Here is a 21,135-nt window from a genome sequence, read left to right on the forward strand (position 1 = left end):
TGTCAGGTGTTACACGGAAAGGTTCTGGGAGACCAGGATATTACTACAGACTCTTGGGTCGAACGAGGCTACAGAGACAACGCAGCCGCTCCAGGAGTAGAAGCAGAGCCACAAACAATAGGGGTAAACATCATGTTATAACTTTACTACATTGTATCTGAAAATATATTCCCTTGCACCTTTAAACAATGTCAGTTTTGTTAAGTTAATAAATGGTGCTGTATATCTTGGTAATACTAACAACTGTTACACTGCAGTTTGTTTAGTTTTTGTGTAATATTTATGTTTGCCACACAGTAGTAAAACATAACAGCCCAACATTAGAGTGCAACTGCCATAAACCACAGTTATTACCACTTTGTTTATTGTAGCACTCTTATTCACTTATTTAGAAAAGTTTTTTTTTTTATCTGGAAAAAACGTATTCACATTATTTTAATTCTGAAGAAGAACATCATTAATAATAAAAATGTATCTCACTTTAATTCTCACTTCTCTTTAGATCTAAAAAAACGTCCTCTTTAACCATGTCATTTTAGACTTGCTATTAATGTGTTGCGTTTTGCAGGCTAGTAACTAGACATTGAAGGGGGCATGTGTCATTTAATATTCAAAATAGTTGTCGCACTTTGAGTCTGCATTAGTGGTAGGACTTTTTTCAGTGCCTCCAAATCGTCACGCCAGTAGGTGGCGATAAGTGTTTCTGTGTCTTATGAAAAGTCAATGGGCCCTATTATACACCTGAAGCAATGCGGCACCAGGCGCAAAGCAAGTGTTTTTTGATCATTTCAGCCCAACGCAGTTATCATTTTCACGTCCTGCGCCACGTTTAAATAGCAAAATGCATTTGCGCCCATTTGTGCGCATATGGGCGTGCTGGTCTGAAACCGAGGTGTGTTCAGGCGCATGGTTGGCGCGTTGAAAAACCAACTGAAATAGACTGCGCCATTGACCAACTGAAACCTGGTCTAAATTCAGTAGCGCAATATTTTATTTAAAGAGCATGTTAGGCGGGTCCACAACACGCATACACTCTGCTTATTAGCGTTCAGTCTTTCGTTCGCAAATTCTGCCATGTAAATAGTGAATAGGCCATGGTGCAAGCGCAACTGGCTTTTAAAGGGAATGGGAGATGAGACTCTGATTGGTTTATTACACGTTACACCCATTACACATTAAGAGACTATGTACAACCCTTTTAGACCATGCGCCAGGCACGTCGACCATCTTTCCCATTGTTAAACTAGCAAAAGTGGATTCGGACACTCCCAAAGTGCACTTGCGCCATGCGCTTTAGACCATGTGCTTAGATCGTTAAAATAGGGCCCATTGAGTCATTCACTTAGCCGATTCAGTAACCAATCGTCTCTACTATGTGTTGCTTTTTCAATGCTGAACAGATTCTGCGTTGACTTGTTTGGAACTATTTTTTGTCATATAATGTCAAATTTGACAAATGTATTTATTCATTACATAGACATAATTCTGTAATGTGAAGTCTGGTATTAGTTTCATGTTTATAGAAATGTTGTATAAAATTAAAATCAATATTAAAATCATGACTGTGGCCAACTGACAGCTGACATTCAGTACGAAAGCACAATAAATATAAATATTATGCAGTTAGAATTTTGCTTCCCTCCGATTTTGTTAAGTTTGTTAAGTTGTGCAAAAAGCTTGATCACTCCGTCAGTTTAGTGTCAGTTTTAACACCTAAGTGTCACCAGGACAAAACCGCACAAGAGTTAACGAGTCCTCATGCAGAGCGGGCAGAGTACGCGTCAATGTGTGAAGAGGGGGTTATTATCTGCTATAATTTTAAGGTTAAACCACAAGACTGGTGACCAGCCACAAGTATTAAAACCGACACAACAAACATGCTCTTACTCACATTTTTCAAACTGGTCAAGCAGGAACTCAGTACTTCAGTATGGCTCAACAAGCTCCTGCACTCTCTCTCAGACACACACTCTGAGTAATTTCAGATGTGATGGCTGTGAATGGCTCCCTTAAACTCTCATCCAGGTTATGGCTATCTGGGCTCATTACACAGGGGGTCGATTGAGATGCCTGAGTCATTCAAACTCAATTCAATCACATCATCAATTTTAAATTTAATTTCAATCAATTCATGTAGTATATGATGTGCTCTGTGATGGGGCTTTGTAATGGCACAGCTGTTTTGGGGACTTCAGCTTCAAGGTGACATCACTGTGGTAAACTTTTGAAGTGAAAGGCAGTCAGAATACAACACAAAATTATGTAATCCTGCATAATTCTGCATTTCACTAGAAAATAATCAAAAAAATGTAAAGGTCTCACAAAAAAAATATCTAATTGAATTATCCCTGGGTTGTAATGCATTTTTTTCACATGGATATAGATGTTGCACATTTGATGTCAGTGAAGGGTCTGTGTGAAACAGGGAAACATACCTTTCTCGTCTGCCAAGGACCAGGCGAAGCGATTAAGAAACATGGATGAATGACAAAATAAAAAGTATGATATGCTTGATACTACTAAAAAGAGTTATTAAAATCACTGTATACCACGAAAGAGAGCTTAAAGGGCTAGTTTACGCAAAAAAGAAAATTCTGTCATCATTTACTCACCCTCAGGTTGTTCCAAATTTGTATGAGTTTCTTTCTTTCTTCTGATGAACTCAAAAGAATATGTGTTGAAAAATTTTGTGAACTAAACAGTTGATGGACCCCATTGACTTCCATTGTAGTGGGGAAAAATACTATGGAAGTCAATGGGGTCCATCAACGGTTTGGATACCGACATTCTTCCAAATTTCTTCTTTTGTTTTTCAGCACAACTTGAGGGTGAGTAAATGACGACAGAATTTTCATTTTTGGGTGAACTATTCCTTTAATGCGGTACTGGCATACTGACTGATGTCAGAGCGCGAGTACCAATTTGTTTTCTCATTCTAGGCTTATTGTGCTTGAACAGTCAAATACACACATAATCTTAATCTTGTCCATTACATATTAATCTTGTCCATCTGGGCGGATATGTCTTTTTGTAACAAAAAAACAGTTTGGATCCCCGCATTTCTGTAGGTCTTGAAGTGAAAGCAACTTAATATACCTGTTGCTGTCTGCCGTTAATGTTAATCAACAACAACAATAATGAAAAAAAAAAACAGAAGCAGTGATTTATAGATAAGAGTATTTATTAGTGCTAATTAATAGTTAATTATTCATATTTACAACTTAATATTAATGTTAATTTGCTGTGTTAATAATAAAGAAAACTGATTTTATTATCGGGGGGGGGGGGGGGGGGGGGTATGGTCGGGGGTGTGCGGTTAACCACCAAACCTCGAGGTTAACCACCAAACCTCGAGATTATTATTATATTTAATGAAGTTACTCTGAGCTTTTGTCCTCTCACCATCAGCATTTTTCATCATTTTCACAAGTTTCAGGGCCCACAGAATATTTGAACATGCAATATATCAAAAGAAAGAACAGAGCCTTTGTTTTATCAACACTTGAATGTGAGTAAGTTTCATGAATAAAGCGTGACTAACTTACATACAGATGGGATTCAGAACAATGATCAAAACCCATCAACACCCCCAAAGCTTCACAGTCCTATAGCTCATCCTGGGGCAAAATTTCATTCAATAACTTTAGGCAGTTTTGATTTATATGCTGTTTAATATTGATGATCGCGTTATTTTAAATATCAATCTGCTTATAAGAGATCGCTCGTTTCTGCTTCTTCTTCGCCTGTGTTTTGATCAGGAGATTCTGTACTCGTTCAGGAGCTGTGTAATAGCGCCCCCTACCGTGTAACAGTGAAAACACAGGAAAATCTTGTCGATTACAGGGAAGAGTTTTCTCATGAAAGATGAGATAACAAAAAAAAAATCACTCACGGCTCTTGACTGAATAACTTTAATAAGGGTTAATCTATATTTACGTAAACACTGAAGATTATGAAGTGATATTTTACATTTGATTACAATTTATGTACCTGAAAATTGTTCTGTTGTATTTATGTATAATGTATGTATATTATACTGCATTCTATATACAGTACAAGTCAAAAGTTTGGACACACCACTGGGAAAGTGTGTCCAAACTTTTGTCTGGTACTGTACTATAATATACACAAAGTATATCGGCCGATATATCGTTAGCAGACTTTTTTTACTCCCTAATATCGGTATCGGCCCCCAAAAACCTATATCCATCGGGCTCTAATAAAAATTAAAAAATTCATTGTTAGTTAATTTTACTCATTAAGTAAAATTAACATATACACCTTCTGTTTTCAATAATGATTTAGTAATGTTGAAATGAACATTGCTTTAAATGCTTTAGAAGTATTTTTCATTGTTAATTCATACAGAAAGGGTTAGTTCACCCAAAAATGAAAATTCTGTCATTAATTACTGACCCTCATGTCGTTCGACACCCGTAAGACCTCCGTTCATCTTCGGAACACAAATTAAGATATTTTAGTTGAAATCTGATGGCTCAGAAAGGCCTCCATTGGCACAATGCACTGTACACTCTCAAGACCCATAAAAGGTACTAAAGACACCGTTACAAAGTCCATCTCACTACAGTGGTTCTACAATAACTTTATGAAGCGCAAAGAATAGTTTTTGTGCGCAAAAAAAAACTAAATAACGACTTATATAGTGATGACGATTTCAAAACACGCCATCATGAAGCTTCGAAGCGTTATGAATCAGAGAGTCGAATCATGATTCGGATCGCATGTCAAACCGCCCAACTGCTGAAAATCGCGTGACTTTGGCGATCCAAACCGCTTAAATGTAACCATTTTCTTGTTGTTTTTTATAACCAAATACATTAATTATTATTTTATATTATATTTTCCTCCAACCAGAATCATATTTCAGAGAGTCGTGTAATACAAAAATAAAACGTACAAACTAATTACGACTCGTGTGAAGATGCACATCACCATAGGAATCATGCAAATTGAGTGTACTTGGAACAGAATTATGAGCTTTGTTATCTGCAGTGCTGTTTGGGTTCTGCTGTTTGATATCTTATCAGTTCATGCATGACAGAAGATGGCGGCACTTTTGTATCTGAATATTCAAATTCTGCACCAGTATGAGGTAATGGTGCCTCGATGAGCTCACCTGAGCTCAACCCTGTTACCCAACCAATTACAAACACACCCCACACAGGGAGAATAAACACACATAATAACACTGTTTGAACTTGTTTGAGAACATGCATAGGATCTGGAGAGCAAATTGTAGCTTATGTATAGTGAGACGTATATCCACCACAGTCGGCTGCATGTGAGTGTTTGTAGAGTGTGTTTTCTTTCCAGCTCTCGCTTCCTTCCTCCTCTCTGTTCATTTTCGATAATACAGCATTACATCACCACTGTACCAGCTGTTAAATGAACAACCTGTGAAACGCACACGCTGACACAGCTGTGTGAGAAATAACCTGTTCTGGGAACAGTACAACCCCAGCTCTTCCCACAGTTGATGCGTTTTGCTATGCTATGGTTTATAATGTCTGATTAGGAAACGCATGGGATAATGATTAGTGGGCTTAGCGGGCTACTGACAGTTGCTTGCAGCTGTGGGTTTCACATGTTTGCTCGGCATTATCTCACAGGAACGATATGTCAGAAGATTACAGTAGAGATTGTTCTGTACTGCTGATGCGGGACCAGTTTCACAGTTTCTTAGGCTGCGTTTAAACTTGGCATTAACATGCGATCACCGTGATTTTTCTGCACAATATTTAAATTATGTCTGTGGCGTGTGTGAAAGGCAGTACAGATGATACAAATTAGACAATTTCCAATTGCTTTCACTCACTTACTTTACTTCCCGATGCAATCTCCAGATCAAATTAAGTTGTTTAAATGAAGGAATACTTCCAGAGTTAATCATACATAACTAACAGGAGTTGATCATGTTAAACAAGTCACATCATCCAGGTTTAAGGTTATAGCGTGCAATGACTATGTTAGGGTTTACAGTGCAGAAGTGTGGTCTAGTAGTTAGTACATGTGCTTTCATACATTGCGCTGTGGTGCTCTTATAGGCAATTTCTAGTTATACCTGGCTCAGAGTTTTACTATTCCCAACTCTTCTCCCCATCATTTTTTGTTACCTCGCTACTATGTATAGTAACAAAAAGACTGAATTTATCATACTCTGACATCTATTTATAAACTTGGCTAAGAACATAACGTGTCAGGGTTATCTCAAAGAGTGATCTGATAAAAATGTCTGTATCTTTCATAGGGTGTGTGCATGTGTGTGTGTCTTACAGTTAAGCTATAGTGTAATCCAGAGAGTGTAAACTTAACTGAAGATCTGGGTCAAGCTAGAAAATCAAAACAGACAATGGAAGAGAGTGAAAGAACAGGAAAGAAAGAGTGATGAAGACATGAAAGACAGGAAATGAAGAGAACGAGGAAGGTGAAAGGACAAAAGAGATAACAGTGTTGGAATGGAAAGAGAAAGCTGTGTGAGAATCATCTGATAGCTGGATGTTTTTTTTACAGTCTGTTGTTCAGTTAAATATTTGTCTAGCTTCTAGCTTTGTTATTGATTTGCTATATTTGCTGTTGATATGAATGCGTGTGTGATGTCTTGGAATGTCTGAGTTTTCTTTCTACACCATGTCCAAAAACACCAACTTCCCTTTGCTGCTCTTTCCCATACTCATATCACACGTTCATACGGACATGCTCTCAATCTATCTCTCACTCACATAGATATCTGACCACAATGGGGGAAAAGAAAGTTTTGAAAGATTAAAAAACATAACTTTTAATGCCTGTGGTCTTCAGTTGAATACACTTCATCAAATTCTTTTTTGATGTGCTGCATTATTTCATAGAGAGGGAATTTTGAGTTGTACTTTCAGCGTTTTCCTTTTACCCTCTTTACCTTAGTGGAAGAGGTATTTCAATGGACCTGGGCCACTAATATAAAGGTTTCAAGTTCAGTCACTTTGTAGGGATGATCCAGGAACTGGGTGGCTACTGTGATCACAGTCCAGCACCGAGCAAAGCCACTAAACCAGATTCTGCTCCAGATGAACTGTCCCTGTTATTAGTGCACTGTAGGTTGTTTTGGGCAGAAAGCATGTGGTGAGTGGTTTGTTAATTGGATTGGCTTCAATCATGAGCAGTTTGATGTACCACAGACCCCTGCAGAGAACAGATCGAACTCATAATGTGCCGTCTCGCTCCATCTCTGACTCCTTTACTCATTATGCACTATTATGTTACTGTTGACTCATTTAATCCTCTGCACCACATTGCATAACAAATGGTCATTATGCATACGACTAACCGGATGAGATGAAATCAAATACACGTGTACGTTATGACGCAGCATTGTTATAATGCACACACTGGACTCTTTGAAAAAGCTGTCAGGCCAAACATAGATATGGAAAATAGGCCTCCTGACTCCTTTGGGGTGGTGCTCAGTGCGTTGGGAAAAACTTCCCCCCGTAACGCTGAACATGCTGATTGGTTGAGTTAATGCAGCATTTTATTTCAACCATTTTTAAAAGTCTGTTGTGATGCGTTCAGTAAGAGTTATTTGCTATTCGAATAAAAAATCAAGTTTAAAAAATAGATGGACAGGCAACGAGGTTGAGGCTTGATAAAGCTTATATGTGGAGGATGAAATGGAAAGTCGAAATGGAACTGGAAAGTCACGCACAGTCCTACGTCACGTAAATTTTGTTGGAAACGAAGCTATAGTATAATGTATTACTCTACCATTTTCTGTTTTCAAAGAGCTGACAGTTGGGCATCTCTTTTGCATGTGTGTGCTCTTTTGCATTGCTGTAAAGTCATTCAAGCACAGTGTGCTTTAGGAGCAGATGCAGGGAGTGTTTGATCAGGAAAAAGACTACTGGACAGCATCCACACACACCCTTTGCATACGAAAACCGTCCCTATTGTGTTTTCCTTTAAAGGTCCACTGTATTGTTTTTTTTTCATAGTTGCCTCCATGTAGATATCACATAACTACTAGCTACCCATCTCAGTTACCCTCCTGTTATTAGACTTTTCTGATTGCAGATTAAAATAATCACAGGTGACAAACAGGGGCGCAAATGCACATGAAGGTGAAGTAAATTCAAAATACATAGATACAAATACATATGCTAAATGTAACTAAAGTATATAATCCTGTAAGTTAAGCATACACTGTTTTCCCCCGACAGAACTGCATTAGTGCTTGTAAATTAAATATATAGACATATGTTATGTACTGTACACACTATACAGTGGCAAGAAAAGTATTATAAACTTTTGGAATTAGTTTTTGACATTACTTTGTCATAAAATGTCATCAGATTTTCATCAAAGTCACAAGTATAGACAAAACACAATGTGCTTAAGCTAGCAGTACACAAACAATTATAATCTTTATTGTCTTTATTGAACACAATTCCATGAACATTCACAGTGACAACTGCATTAGTGAGTGTCTAAATATCCTGTTGACACAGAAGCTTAAAGTAGCGTCTTGAATACTGTCTGTATGAACTTGCAAAATGAACTAGCAACTGTTACCTTAGTGACTAAAGCAGCTCTGGTGGAAGACGGTGACTCTAAAAGTCTAAAATCTTCAAATGACAATGCAGATTACATCCACGTCTTGGCCTGGGACGCATTAGACGATTTTCAAATCTTAATCAATTTTAAAACTGTGGGATACCACAGACATAAGGGCATTATAATCCTTTGAATGCTCACACTAGAAGATTCGTCCGGACCGCAAGACCACACACCTGTCGAATAGTAGCATTTCCACAGTGAGACGAGAGAATTCACGGAGACTCACAAGATCACGTGACCTGAGAAGAAAAACAAATGGCGGATGATTAATGTCGATATATTGATGACATATTGGTATTCCCTATTCCCTCACATTCTATTGAATGAATAGGAAATCATCTGATTTTAATGAGAGAACGTATTTATATCTGGAGTCTCACTGTACATTCTTTCAATGTAAACTTCCTAAACATTTAAATGGTTATTTGTTTAAATTTAAGTATTTACCCTGCTTATTAAAATTTACATTCATGTTCATTACAGTAGCAAATTATCAGATCAGCTGACGGAGGAGACCCCTCAGCAGTTGTATTACAAATGTAAAAATGATGAAATCTGAATAAAGATTTGTTACATACAGCTTAGTTCATCATGTGCAGTTATTCACTGTTATGTAATTATGTTGTGTTCTATAATACTGTTTTTATTCGTACAGTAACTGTAAATGATTCAACAGTGTTTTATTTAACAGCATGTATTTCGAAACAGTAAAGATAACGACTTAAACATTTGTTAAATTAATAATTAGCTCAACAATAGAGTATACACAGGGATGCCTGCCTTTACATGCACATGAACTTTAATGACATCCCATTCTTAATCCGTAGGGTTTAATATGGAGTTGGCCCACCCTTTAAAGCTATAACAGCTTAAACTCTTATGGGAAGGCTTTCCCCAAGGTTTAGGAGTGTGTTTATGGGAATTTTTGACCATTCTTCTAGAAGCGCATTTGTGAGGTCAGGCACTGATGTTGGACGAAAAGGCCTGACTTGCAGTCTCTGCTCTAATTCATCCCAAAGGTGTTGGGAGTCATGTTGGAACAGGAAGGGGCCATCCCCAAACTGTTCCCATTAAGTTGGGAGCATGAAATTGTCCAAAATGTCTTGGTGTGCTGCAGTATTAAGAGTTTCTTTCACTGGAACTAAGGGGCCAAGCCCAACCCCTGAAAAACAACCCCCACACCATAATTCTCCCTCTACCAAACTTTACACTTGGTACAATGCAGTCAGGCAAGTACCGTTCTCCTGGCAACCACCAGACCCAGACTCGTTCATCGGATTGCAAGACAGAGAAGCGTGATTCGTCACTCCAGAGAACACGTCTCCACTGCTCTAGAGTCCACCCCTGCATCTGATGCTTTGCATTGCACTTGGTGATGTACTTGCATTGCACTAAGGCTTGAATGCAGCTGCTCGGCCATGGAAACCCATTCCATGAAGCTCTCTTGGCACTGTTCTTGAGCTAATCTGAAGGCCGCACAAAGTTTGGAGGTCTGTAGCTATTGCACTGGCCTTCCACTTCGTGGCTGAGTTGCTGTTGTTCACAATTGCTTCCACTTTGTTATAATACCACTAACAGTTGACCGAAGAATATTTAAAAGTGAGGAAATTTCACAAATGGACCTATTGCACAGGTAGCAACCTATCACTGTACCACGCTTGAATTCACTGAGCTCCTGAGAGCGACCCATTCTTTCACAAATGTTTGAAGAAGCAGTCTGCATGCCTAGGTCCTTTATTTTAAACACCTGTGGCCATGGAAGTGATTGGAACACCTGAATTCAATGATTTGGAGGGGTGTCCCAATACTTTTGGCAATATAGAATGTCCATGCTTAATATTTGCTGCATAATAACATGCATAAATAAATCTATTTTGTGTTAGTTCAGTTATCTTTTTTGGCAGTGTGCAGTAGACACACCCACAGTAATGATTTCTATATATCGCTTATCCTGCTGACCATGAGCATTACAGATAATATTCGACGTATCAATTAATGTTCATACATATACCTTAAAGGTCCCATTTTTCCTGTGTTTTTGAAGCTTTGATTGTGTTTACAGTGTGCAATATAACATGTGTTCATGTTTCGCGTGTAAAAAACACAGTATTTTTCACACAATTTACTTATCTGTATACCGCTGTTTTCACTGTCCTAAAAACGGCTTGATGATTTACTTGTTCTATGAAGTCCCTCCTTCAGAAATACGTAACGAGTTCTGATTGTGCCAGCGGTTCCCGTGTTGTGATTCGACAGCAGCTTAGCGCACGTTGCCCGGAAAGGTCACGCCTCTTACCATAACGGGGAGATGAACGCGCTCAAACTACAGCCCCTGAAGGCCAAACAAAGGTGATTTGACTCCGGGATGAAAATAACAGCGTCTCGACGACATGGCGACAAACACACTCTACAAACGCAACACTTCCTCTTCTCCATGTGGGAGAGCAACAAGACCACGCCCCCTTTTTTGCGTATTCTTGTGGGCGGAGGTTAGTCAACAAACTGTTCTACTGACGTCATTAAAGCAGGGAGTACAGGGATGTAGTCCAAACCGGCCGTTCGCTGTAGGCTTTGAAGGGGAACCTCTGTTAAATAAAATATCTCGCTTGGCATTGAACTTTGAGCTTTATAATTTTACAGGTATTATTTATGCTCTAACAGCAACATTACACACTAACTAAAGTTTGAAAAATGGGATGATGAAGAACAGGACCTTTAAAAAATGTGTGTGCAACTGATAAGCTGGAAATCGGGTGAAGTCAATGATGCCCTTTGTCGAAATCATAAGATGGCTACTCGAACACTTCCGGTGGCAGTTTAGAATGCAATAAGAAATCCAGTCATTTATATGATCAGTGGTATACACACAGTAGTGAGGATTATGTGAAAAGTCCTCAGATTCAACCATGTTTCAATAAATTTGTGAGGACTTTTCACAAATATATATATGTGTCTGCATGTAACATTGCATTGTCAGGTTTTGTAATTGTTCAGTGCTCTTATGTGTTAGATCATGACGCATGTTCCGTAACTTCATTCTCACTCAGGAATGTCCTCTACAGGAAAAACTGGAAACATTGTGTCCCAGCCCACAGCTCAGGAAGTGTGTTTTCTGACCCTGTGTGAGTGCATGCGCTAATAGTTTCTGTAAGGGAGTATTCTAATACTGGCTGAATTTTCAGCAGGTTTGAGATGTGGTTGCTATGGGAACAGCAGAGCCTGATTGTCCTGTATGACCACTGGGAAGGTACCTGTCAATCATGGTGCCTTTGAGGACAACCGGGTCTAATGGAAACACATGTTTAACTCAAGGAGAGAGACAAATGTGCAGGTGTTTGTGTGTGTGGGTGGTCATATCTTCTTGTCTTAATGCAATGTTCTTCAGAGGTTACATTATAATGCTGTTTCTAATTTAGTTTAGAGGCTGTTTACACAACACCGTTTTCAGCTAAAAACGTTTTATTGATTTTGGCATTTCGTTTTTGCGAACAACAATACCGTACCTACGCATTACGTGTTCAGTCTATAGGCGCAGGGGCACGGGAAGTTGGGCTGGATTGTAAATGAAATGCAAATTTTTGTTTATTTACGCGTATTCATTTTTAGCATTTAGTATTTTATTTGTAATAAACACTTTAAGTGGGCTATTAAGAAGTGTTATTTATATGTTGAATTGTTTTTTAAAACGTGCATGCAGATTGTAATGTGATATTGTGACCGTTGCAGTGTATAATTTAGTCCACCTTCGGTGTTGTATAAAGTAAGTCAGGTTTTTTTGTGTTAATTTTCATTTCCTGTCGCTGTGCAGGCTCTTTTATTGTATATGTCAGTGTAAACAGCTGAGCTCGGTCCGTTTTAATCGTGAATAAAACTTTTTTTTTTTAAGTGATGCGATGTGCAGTCAAATGTCCCGGTGCATATGCTGTTTAACACTGAGTGTTCACACTGATTTTTGACATGTTTTTTTATAGACTTTCTTATTCAAAGTCTATAAAAGTCACACACACAAAAAACACAGCACCCCCGACCTAAAAACATCTTCCCGCTTAGTTTACATCGTCAACTACTGGCCTGGCATGCATATGGAAGTGTTTTTAGTCGTTTCCGCAAATCCGTTTGAATGGGATTGTTTCAGCAATGTTGACGTCTGTACAGAGGTACATTGTTGTCGTGTAAATGTACCCTTAGTCAGCAAAAGATATTCAACTGCAAACACCTACACATCAATGTCTAAGAATAAATGAAATAAATAGCTGTTTGATGTATGTGACCTGAAAAACAACCTGTGGTGAAGGACTTATTTTCATTCAAGCAAAAGTTAAACTTTGTACATCAATAAAGCACAACTGTATTAGTAACTATATATTTTTCTTCTATTATTTTACTAATTAGTCACTCTAAAAATGACAACTATACAAAGTTGTGTGTGTGTCATTAAAAAAAATATAGAATGTATCATTCAATTTAAGATATTTATATTTAAATGATAAAAATGAACTATCATGTTATAATATAATAATAGTAGTAAGAATATTGAGCAGCCCTAGTTGATATACATGTGCAATGTAATCAATCCTGAACCAAAATCATCTGACATGTAGCTACAGCTATACACAGATAAATACATTTTCTCTTATAAGGCCTGTCTGTTTGCCTTTTTTCCCCTGCCTAAGCTCACAGGTGGTTGACACTTGTGGAACAGCCTCTCCTGAGGGAAGGAGCAGTAAATGAAACACTGATCGTCACATTCATCTAGAACCACACACAAAGTAGCCACAAGGACTGATTCTCACTCTCTCACAGCTGTGTTCCTTCACATCTTATATCTTTAACAAGCAGACACTCTCACACTGAGGGAAAGTGAAAGACATCGCTCCCATATCAAACTACTGTTGAATTCTCATTACATATCGCCACTGGGCTTGATGGAAACTGGTTCACTCGATTGAAGTTTAATAATCTGCCGTTGAAAGGGGTTTTAGCTGGATAATGTGAGAATTTTCTTTTTCTTTCATATGTGTTTAGCATTTTTTAAATCTGTTTTGAAAGTGATCCTCATCTGACAGAAGATGGTATACTAGGGTAACCAAATGACCGACTGCATGCTTTCCTGGGGAACGTCACAGTTTTTGTCTGTGTGTTAAATAGCTTACAAAGTAAAACAATACAATTTTAACGATTCATCGCCCGCTGTAATAGAAATGTCCTTGGTTTTCATTTCAAAATATTGTTCACCTTTATGTGTAGTTGACACGTCAAGCATTTACAGCTGTGTCCTGCAGTGCGACATACATTTTTAGTTTTTAGGCCTCATATCACTTCTTGAAGATAACATGGAATGTTTTTTTATAATGTATTATGGTTGTTCAAATTATTATATATTACAATATGTATAAAAATGAATTATCACACCACGGGCCTGCAAAAGTAATAGGACTTTAACTTATAAATTTGAACCGACAGTATACTCTTAAACTTCAAAAAAAGTTCATGACCATGTTATTTTCCAGTCCACACAACATACCAGATGGTTGAAATTTGGGAAATTGGGTGAAACGATGCTTGAAAAGAATTTATACTTCTGCCACCCCCCACTCCCTCTCACTCTCTCTCTCTCTCTGAGTGTGTGTGTGTGTGTGTGTGGGAAAAATGAGTTCCGACTAAAGACTTTGCTCAGATTGTGTCTTGTAGGGGGATCAGTGTGTGATAGTGAGATCAGAGCGAAGCACTCAACATAATCTGTTTCTAGATCTATGTGTACCTATCTTGACACTGATTGAATAAAGCAGTCATTTTCCCTAGCATGTGAACGCCAGGGTCCTCCCGAAGGGCAGTAAGAAACAGTGAGAAAATTTAAGAGCTTTGTATACTGATGGCACAAGGAGGTAGAGTTTTGATGACTTTATGAATGGGCTATTAGGACATTATGACAGTGGAAAATCAGTCACCGAATGGGTGTGTTGGCATGACAATTGTTTCTGTGGTATAATCTGCCTATCGATCATGCTGTGAGAGTCTTGTCGTCTACATCCACGCTTGGACAACATGCTGGGATTTGTGCATGAGGGTTTATTCTTGGCTGTCATAAAGCTATCTGAATAAATAAATACCTTCAAAGATTATTCTGATGCTATTTCAGTATCGTTTTATAAGTACAAAATGTGCATTATCGTTTGGATATTTAGAGTATTTTTTGACTTGCTGCGAATAAATTAATGTTATTGGATGTTTAAAATTATTTCAAACGTATGTGTTTTTTTTTTATTGAAGGACTTTGGTGATGAGGCAGAAACGTTTGTATTTAATAGCGTTTAATATTTAATAAGTTCATTATTAAATAAAAAAAATATCTATCCCTGTCTCACAGACTCTCCACCTGAGAGAACAGGGCGGAGACGTAGCATGCCAGGCTCCGCCCCTGACAAAGCCCCTCCCACAATGGAGCCCACTGCCACTGCTGCTACACCCTTCAGGGTCACAGTGAGTATTATATGTTTTTGTCATATGTAAGTGTGTATCTGATTATACACAGTCTGGTCTCCAGATGTGCACTTCATAGTGTGCTCAGATGTATTTTATCTTTATTGCTACTACTCTTCTGATCTTTAGTAATAAAACTTTAACAATTCTAATAAATTTGAGGCTTTAAAGCCATTTTGTCAAATGCTAATTTCCTACTTCAGGCTATAAACTAGAGCTGTGAAGGTGTTTTTTTTTCTTTCTTTAATTAGAAAACAAAAATCAAGTGCACATTCAACCAAAGTCATGTTAAGCTAAATATTTAACCAAACTCAAGATCTGGACCAAAATCACAGGCTTAGAGCCTAATAGTCAGCCTAGTATTAAGTTAAGAAAGGTCTAGATCAACGCTATGTACTGTATATATAGGCTATATTATACATTAGGATATTACGCAATTACAGACAACATTAAATGTTAAATAAGCTCCATTTAAAAGGGACATTTTATGGATGGGCATCAGAAAGCTTTACCAGTGTTCGAATGCCGCAATTGTTATAAAATTTTAATTATATTGAAAAAAAACATCTCATGATTGAAAGGCAGTCTGTTAGCAATTGTTTCAAATTGAGGCTCACATTATGTGCCGGTTGCGGGAAGTGAATCATTAGCAATCAACAGCAGGTGATATTCAGTAGTTTTCACCCTCTGTATGAAATCAAGTCCTGCAAAGCGTCTACATGTGTGTTTGCTGCTTATCATTTACTGAATGCAGATGTAATTACATTTAAATGAGATCTCTGAGTCAAGGGCCACTTGACCTCTGAGCTTCTGCAGATTCGGGCTCAAGTATTCTTCTAGTTTAGTGCATAGTGTGCAGAAATGTTCTGTGACGTTAAAACGTCTCCATCATAATTATTCTTGATGCTGTACATGTTTGAATAGGTTTGAGGCAAGTAATGGAAGCTTTAGATGTTAATGTTTTGGGTGAATGAATAGAAGATGCCATGGCTTGATGGTTAGGTCAGTCTATAGTACACAAGCAATTAGGGAAGTAATTGCAATCCCCTGCACCCCCCGCTGGTAGGCAACGGTACTGTAGCCTTTGACAGCAAGAGCTCATGAGATTTTTCTCCCCTCTTCCTATCTTGTCTGTATTCAACTCCCTCCTTCCTTCCTTTTATCCTCCGCTCTGAGCTCTTATTCACTGTGCATGACTAACACCATCAATAGGTCTAGTTTTGACCATGATGCATGAGCAGATGTATTGATTGACCTTGAACATTCTCATATGAGAAGAATATTCATATAATTACAAAACAGTCCATCTTAAGAAACAAGGATGAGTAGTTTTGAGTTTTGTCTGGAGAATGCTTTCAAATGTTGTTTCTTTAAAACCCATTCTGTCAACAAATTGTGCATTTACAGATGGAGTGTGGGAAAAACACGGGGGGGGGGGGGGGGGGGGGGGGGGGGGGGAGTTACTCAGTAGCCTCAGGTTTGCTGTGTTTTAAACTATTAGTTTCAGTGGGTGCCTGACGCACAGCTGACTGAACTGACACGGCACTGAGTGATATTAAAAGTGATATTATTTAGTTATTATTTTTTATAAAAGGCTTTAGTTAAATGTATTTCATGTTGTGTTTTCTGTTGATTTTGTCCTGGCAGGTATTTGACGTAGCCTTTATTTAAATTCTTGCGCTTCCACATAACCCAGATGTAATGAAAAGGTGATCTGTGTTTCATTATTTGTTTAGCCAAATAATCCTTGTGGTTCAACATAGACCTAAGGATGATGATGGGATCCTGCAAAAATGTGTTACCAAGGGAATGATGACTCTGCCCTGGAAATTGACTGTCAACATCCATGACCTGTTTGACAGACCTGCTCCATAGTTGCTTATTAACACGGCTTGACATAACACACCTTGACTGAATCATTCACTTGTGCTGCAAAGAACAACTGTTTTGATAACTGATTCAATATATTTTAATCAGATTTTCCACAACTGTGCACTGTGCACTGTACATATGCTATACTGCAGTCATTTGGCATTGCATCTCAGGTGAATTCTGATTGGCTGTCAATGTTTCAGCTGGGGGAAAAAAGACATTCTGAAAGTGATTACAACAATATCGTTATAGCTTTAGTGTGGACTTTCATATTCTCATAGGATTAGGACGATTACTACAATATACAGTATATTGTAATAGTTATCATCTTTGGCATGAACAGGTTTTTATAATGTAAAGAACACCAGAAGAGTTTTTGTATAAATACTGGTAAGTGGTAGACACACGCATTCTTTCCTCTAAACATAGTAACACATTTATGTCATCATATGACATTATAGTCTATTTAAAAGCTTAATTTGATGTTTAACAAAGAATATTGTTTTGATACACATGATTGTTTCTTTGCTGTTGAGCTCTGTTTGATTGACATGCTCTATGAAGCTTGTATTTTTAATACATTTAATGACAACAGCAACTATCACAATACACTTCCATTATAAAAATATAAAAGACAAGACATTTAAACTGTTTCAAAATCTTTCTATTTCAAATAAATTCTTCAAAGAGTCCTGTCTCCACAAACATATTACACTTTTTTCCAGCATTGATAATAATAAGAAATGTATCAAATCAGCATATTAGAATGATTTCTAAAGGATCATGTGACAGGAGGCTAAAAATGCAGCTTTGCCGTCACAGGAATAAATTACATTTTAAAACATATTAAAATAGAAAACTTAAATTGTAATAACATTTCTCAATTTTTACTGTATTTTATTATTAAATAAATGTAGCCTTGGTAAGCATAAGAGACTTTTAAAACATTAAAAAAGTGAGTTATGTCAGGCAACTCTCCACTAAAGACCTGCTAAAATATTTTTCAAAATAATTATCAGTTTACCCGTGACTGCATTCAAAGTGCTTGCTGTGACAACCTGGCAACATGAAATTAAAAACGTATGACCTTCTTTGAAACATTCAACATAAACTTGCTGCAGCCCTACAATTTACCCTCTTTCACCTTTCAAAGCTAACGCACAACATTTCCAGATCTGCTGCTGTATTTTTTACAATTCATATTATGTTTGGACAGGGGAGCTTGTTTATTATTCAGATGTCTTCTTGTCATTGTCTCTCTCAGTCCTCTTCTGATTTGATTTGCTTTCTTTCGGTGCTAGCAAACTGTACGCTGCAATACTCTGACTGATTGCTCTGTGATTAAGAGATGTCTGTGTGTAATAATTTGCATATATTGTGAGTAGTAATCAGTAGGGTGCCTTTAATTATCTAGAATTTAATTGGTAGGGGGGAACGGCCTGCTTTCTGTTTGTTTACTAACACTTGTCAGAAACTTCTCATTTTTACTGTCTCACCTCTCTTTTCCTTTCGACACACTTCCCACACCATTTCTTATTTTCTCTCTCTTTCTCCATTGCCTTTTTCACTCTCTTCTGCTCACATTTTCTTTCTACTATAGCAGCATCACATTAAGGATGAGGATCGTACTTTGTCCTTGACTTTCATTCTTGGTCCTTTTTGCTCTCATTCTTTCTTTTTCACTCTTTCTCACTTTATGCCTCCTTTTCCTTTCTATGCCCTTGATGCCAACACGCTGTCTCCATGGTAACTGGTGCCTAAAGGAAAGTGAGTCTTAAGCCACAAAAAAATGTGACAGATGCTTTCACAGAAAAGGGGTGTATAATGTGGGAGATTTAACGAGTGAGTGAATGTATGAAATGGTGGTGAAAGATCAATTGGAATTTTTTTTTTTTTTTATATATATATATAATGTCTCTCTTATTCTCTGTCATTTCCTCATTAGGGATTTTTGAGTCGCAGGTTAAAGGGCTCAATAAAGCGGACTAAGAGTCAGCCTAAACTGGACAGGAACAGCAGTTTTAGACACATCCTGCCAGGCTTCAGACCAGTGGACAATGACAGGTAAACAACATCGATTTTCTTTCTCATTCCAATCTTCTTCTTCTCTCTTTTTTTTATTTTTTTTTTTAAAGTTGAAGTGTGTAATCTCTATGCCACTAGCATCACCAAACCAAACGTACTCGTTCAGACAGACATTTACTCTAAGTGTATAGAGGATCTGTGTTTTTGGATAGTTTTAAACCAGTGCTTAGCAACCTTTTTTGACTCCAAGGCCTCCAATTGTCCAAGAAAATGTTCAAAGGAAGGCTAAAATATATATATATATATATATATATATATATATATATATATATATATATATATATATATATATATATATATATATATATATATATATATATATATATATATATATATATATATATATATATATATATATATATATATATATATATATATATATATATATATATATACATACATACATACATACAGGGCTTGACATTAACTTTTTTGCTCACCAGCCACTGTGGCTAGTGGTTTTCCAAAGTTACTAGCCACTCAGCATTTTCACTGGCCACAATTTTGTTGTTGGGAAATTTGTTTTTGGCTATATGTAAATGAACACTGTACAAATCAAGTCTACAGGAAATATCCATATTTTCATGCAATTTGACATTTTATATTATTATCAAAAATCTAAAAGGTGTGCATCATACTTGACACCCAGATGAATAATTTACTGTTGGTTTTATGACTGTAAGTCATTCTCTTCAAATGCTTAAAGTTAGAAACGTGCATGCCAATCAAAGTCGTATACGAATATCGAATGTCTAACGTCAAGCCGACTTTATGCCAGTCACATCAGATGCGCTGTGGTTCTGCTGTGATCTTTATTTGAAACTATTTTTGCTGCTGAAATAGAACAACAACAGTCAATCACTGTTTGAATGAATCTCCTGCGTACATCACACGCATCTCTGCTTTGTTGTTTATGATGAGAGTGCAGATTTCAGTGAGTGAGAGCGCGCTCTGAAGAAAACTCCCGCGTTTCAGCAATGACTAATCTGAACGCCTCTGATTATTAGACATTGCATTCATACGATCAACAGAATCAACAGAAAACGTGATTTTTTTATAATGCGCAACACGAGATACCTTTTGAGAAGACCCACAAAGTGGCTAGTGGGAGTGACTGTGTGACACGCCTCAGCTGAAATCCACCCACAAATGGCGGGTGTTAATGTCAAGCCCTGTGTGTGTGTGTGTATATATATATATATATATATATATATATATATATATATATATATATATATATATATATATATATATATATATATATATATATATATATATATATATATATATATATATATATATATATATATATATATAGTCAAACTACAAATTATTTAGACACCAGATTTACATGTTTTTCCAGTTTTTTTTTTTCATTTCCATGACTTTTTAAAAATCACACTTTACACAATTATTAAATTCACACTTTAATCACACTTAAAACATTTTTTCAAGACCGTGGGAACACTGGTTCTTAAATTAAAACGAACAGATTAAAAGGAGACATACATTTTTAGCTGTTTTAGCTTACTTTCAACTTGTTGTGTTTTATGTTATTTTTCATCGTTGTAAACCATTTTGCAGCTGTCAAGTGTGTGACTTGAAAGTGTGTTGAGACCCTCTAGTGGGTATTGGCCCCCTGGTTGAAAACCACTGTTTTAAACTATAACTAAAGTTATCAACAACAAAAAAAGACACACATCAGCTTTAAGCATTAGAATCCCAGTTGTTTTATCTTTTAGTCACTGGCTTGACTGGAAATGAGTTACAGTCATGTACAGTCATGTACAGTCAGTACAGTCATGGTCATGGCACCAAATGTTATTGGACACAATAAAAAGGGATTGTTTCTGACCTATTTTAAAGCTTTACTGGATGTGAGAGATACTGTGTGTGCAGCTGTATAAGGCGGATGTGTCTCAGTATGGATGCGTTTGCATGTGTTTGCATTCTGTGTGCTAATTCTTATGGTATAACACGTATGTAAATGTAAGAGTTTGCATTTCCTCCATGTCCGTGCTGCATAATTTGCTGCACAGTGAACAATGACGTGTGAAGTGTGTGTGTGTGTGGTCTGAAGGTTTC

The 21,135-nt window shown here is 37.2% G+C and overlaps 1 protein-coding gene across 2 annotated transcripts in view; it reads left to right on the forward strand.

Moving 5' to 3' along the window:
- dab2ipb (DAB2 interacting protein b) overlaps nucleotides 1-21,135 on the forward strand; it is a 118,504-nt gene that overhangs the window by 25,295 nt on the left and 72,074 nt on the right. The window contains exons 1-3 of one of the 2 annotated variants that reach the window (XM_079815756.1): nucleotides 7-123; nucleotides 14,981-15,093; nucleotides 18,911-19,029. In XM_079815756.1, coding sequence (XP_079671882.1) covers nucleotides 15,016-15,093; nucleotides 18,911-19,029 — 197 coding nt within the window. In that variant the 5' untranslated portion in view covers nucleotides 7-123; nucleotides 14,981-15,015. Of the gene's footprint in view, nucleotides 1-6; nucleotides 124-14,980; nucleotides 15,094-18,910; nucleotides 19,030-21,135 lie in introns of those variants that run through there. The other variant, XM_079815757.1, reaches the window with a different exon arrangement.

Source organism: Gobio gobio (assembly GCF_949357685.1).
Source record: "Gobio gobio genome assembly, chromosome: 4".
NCBI lineage: Eukaryota > Metazoa > Chordata > Actinopteri > Cypriniformes > Gobionidae > Gobio > Gobio gobio.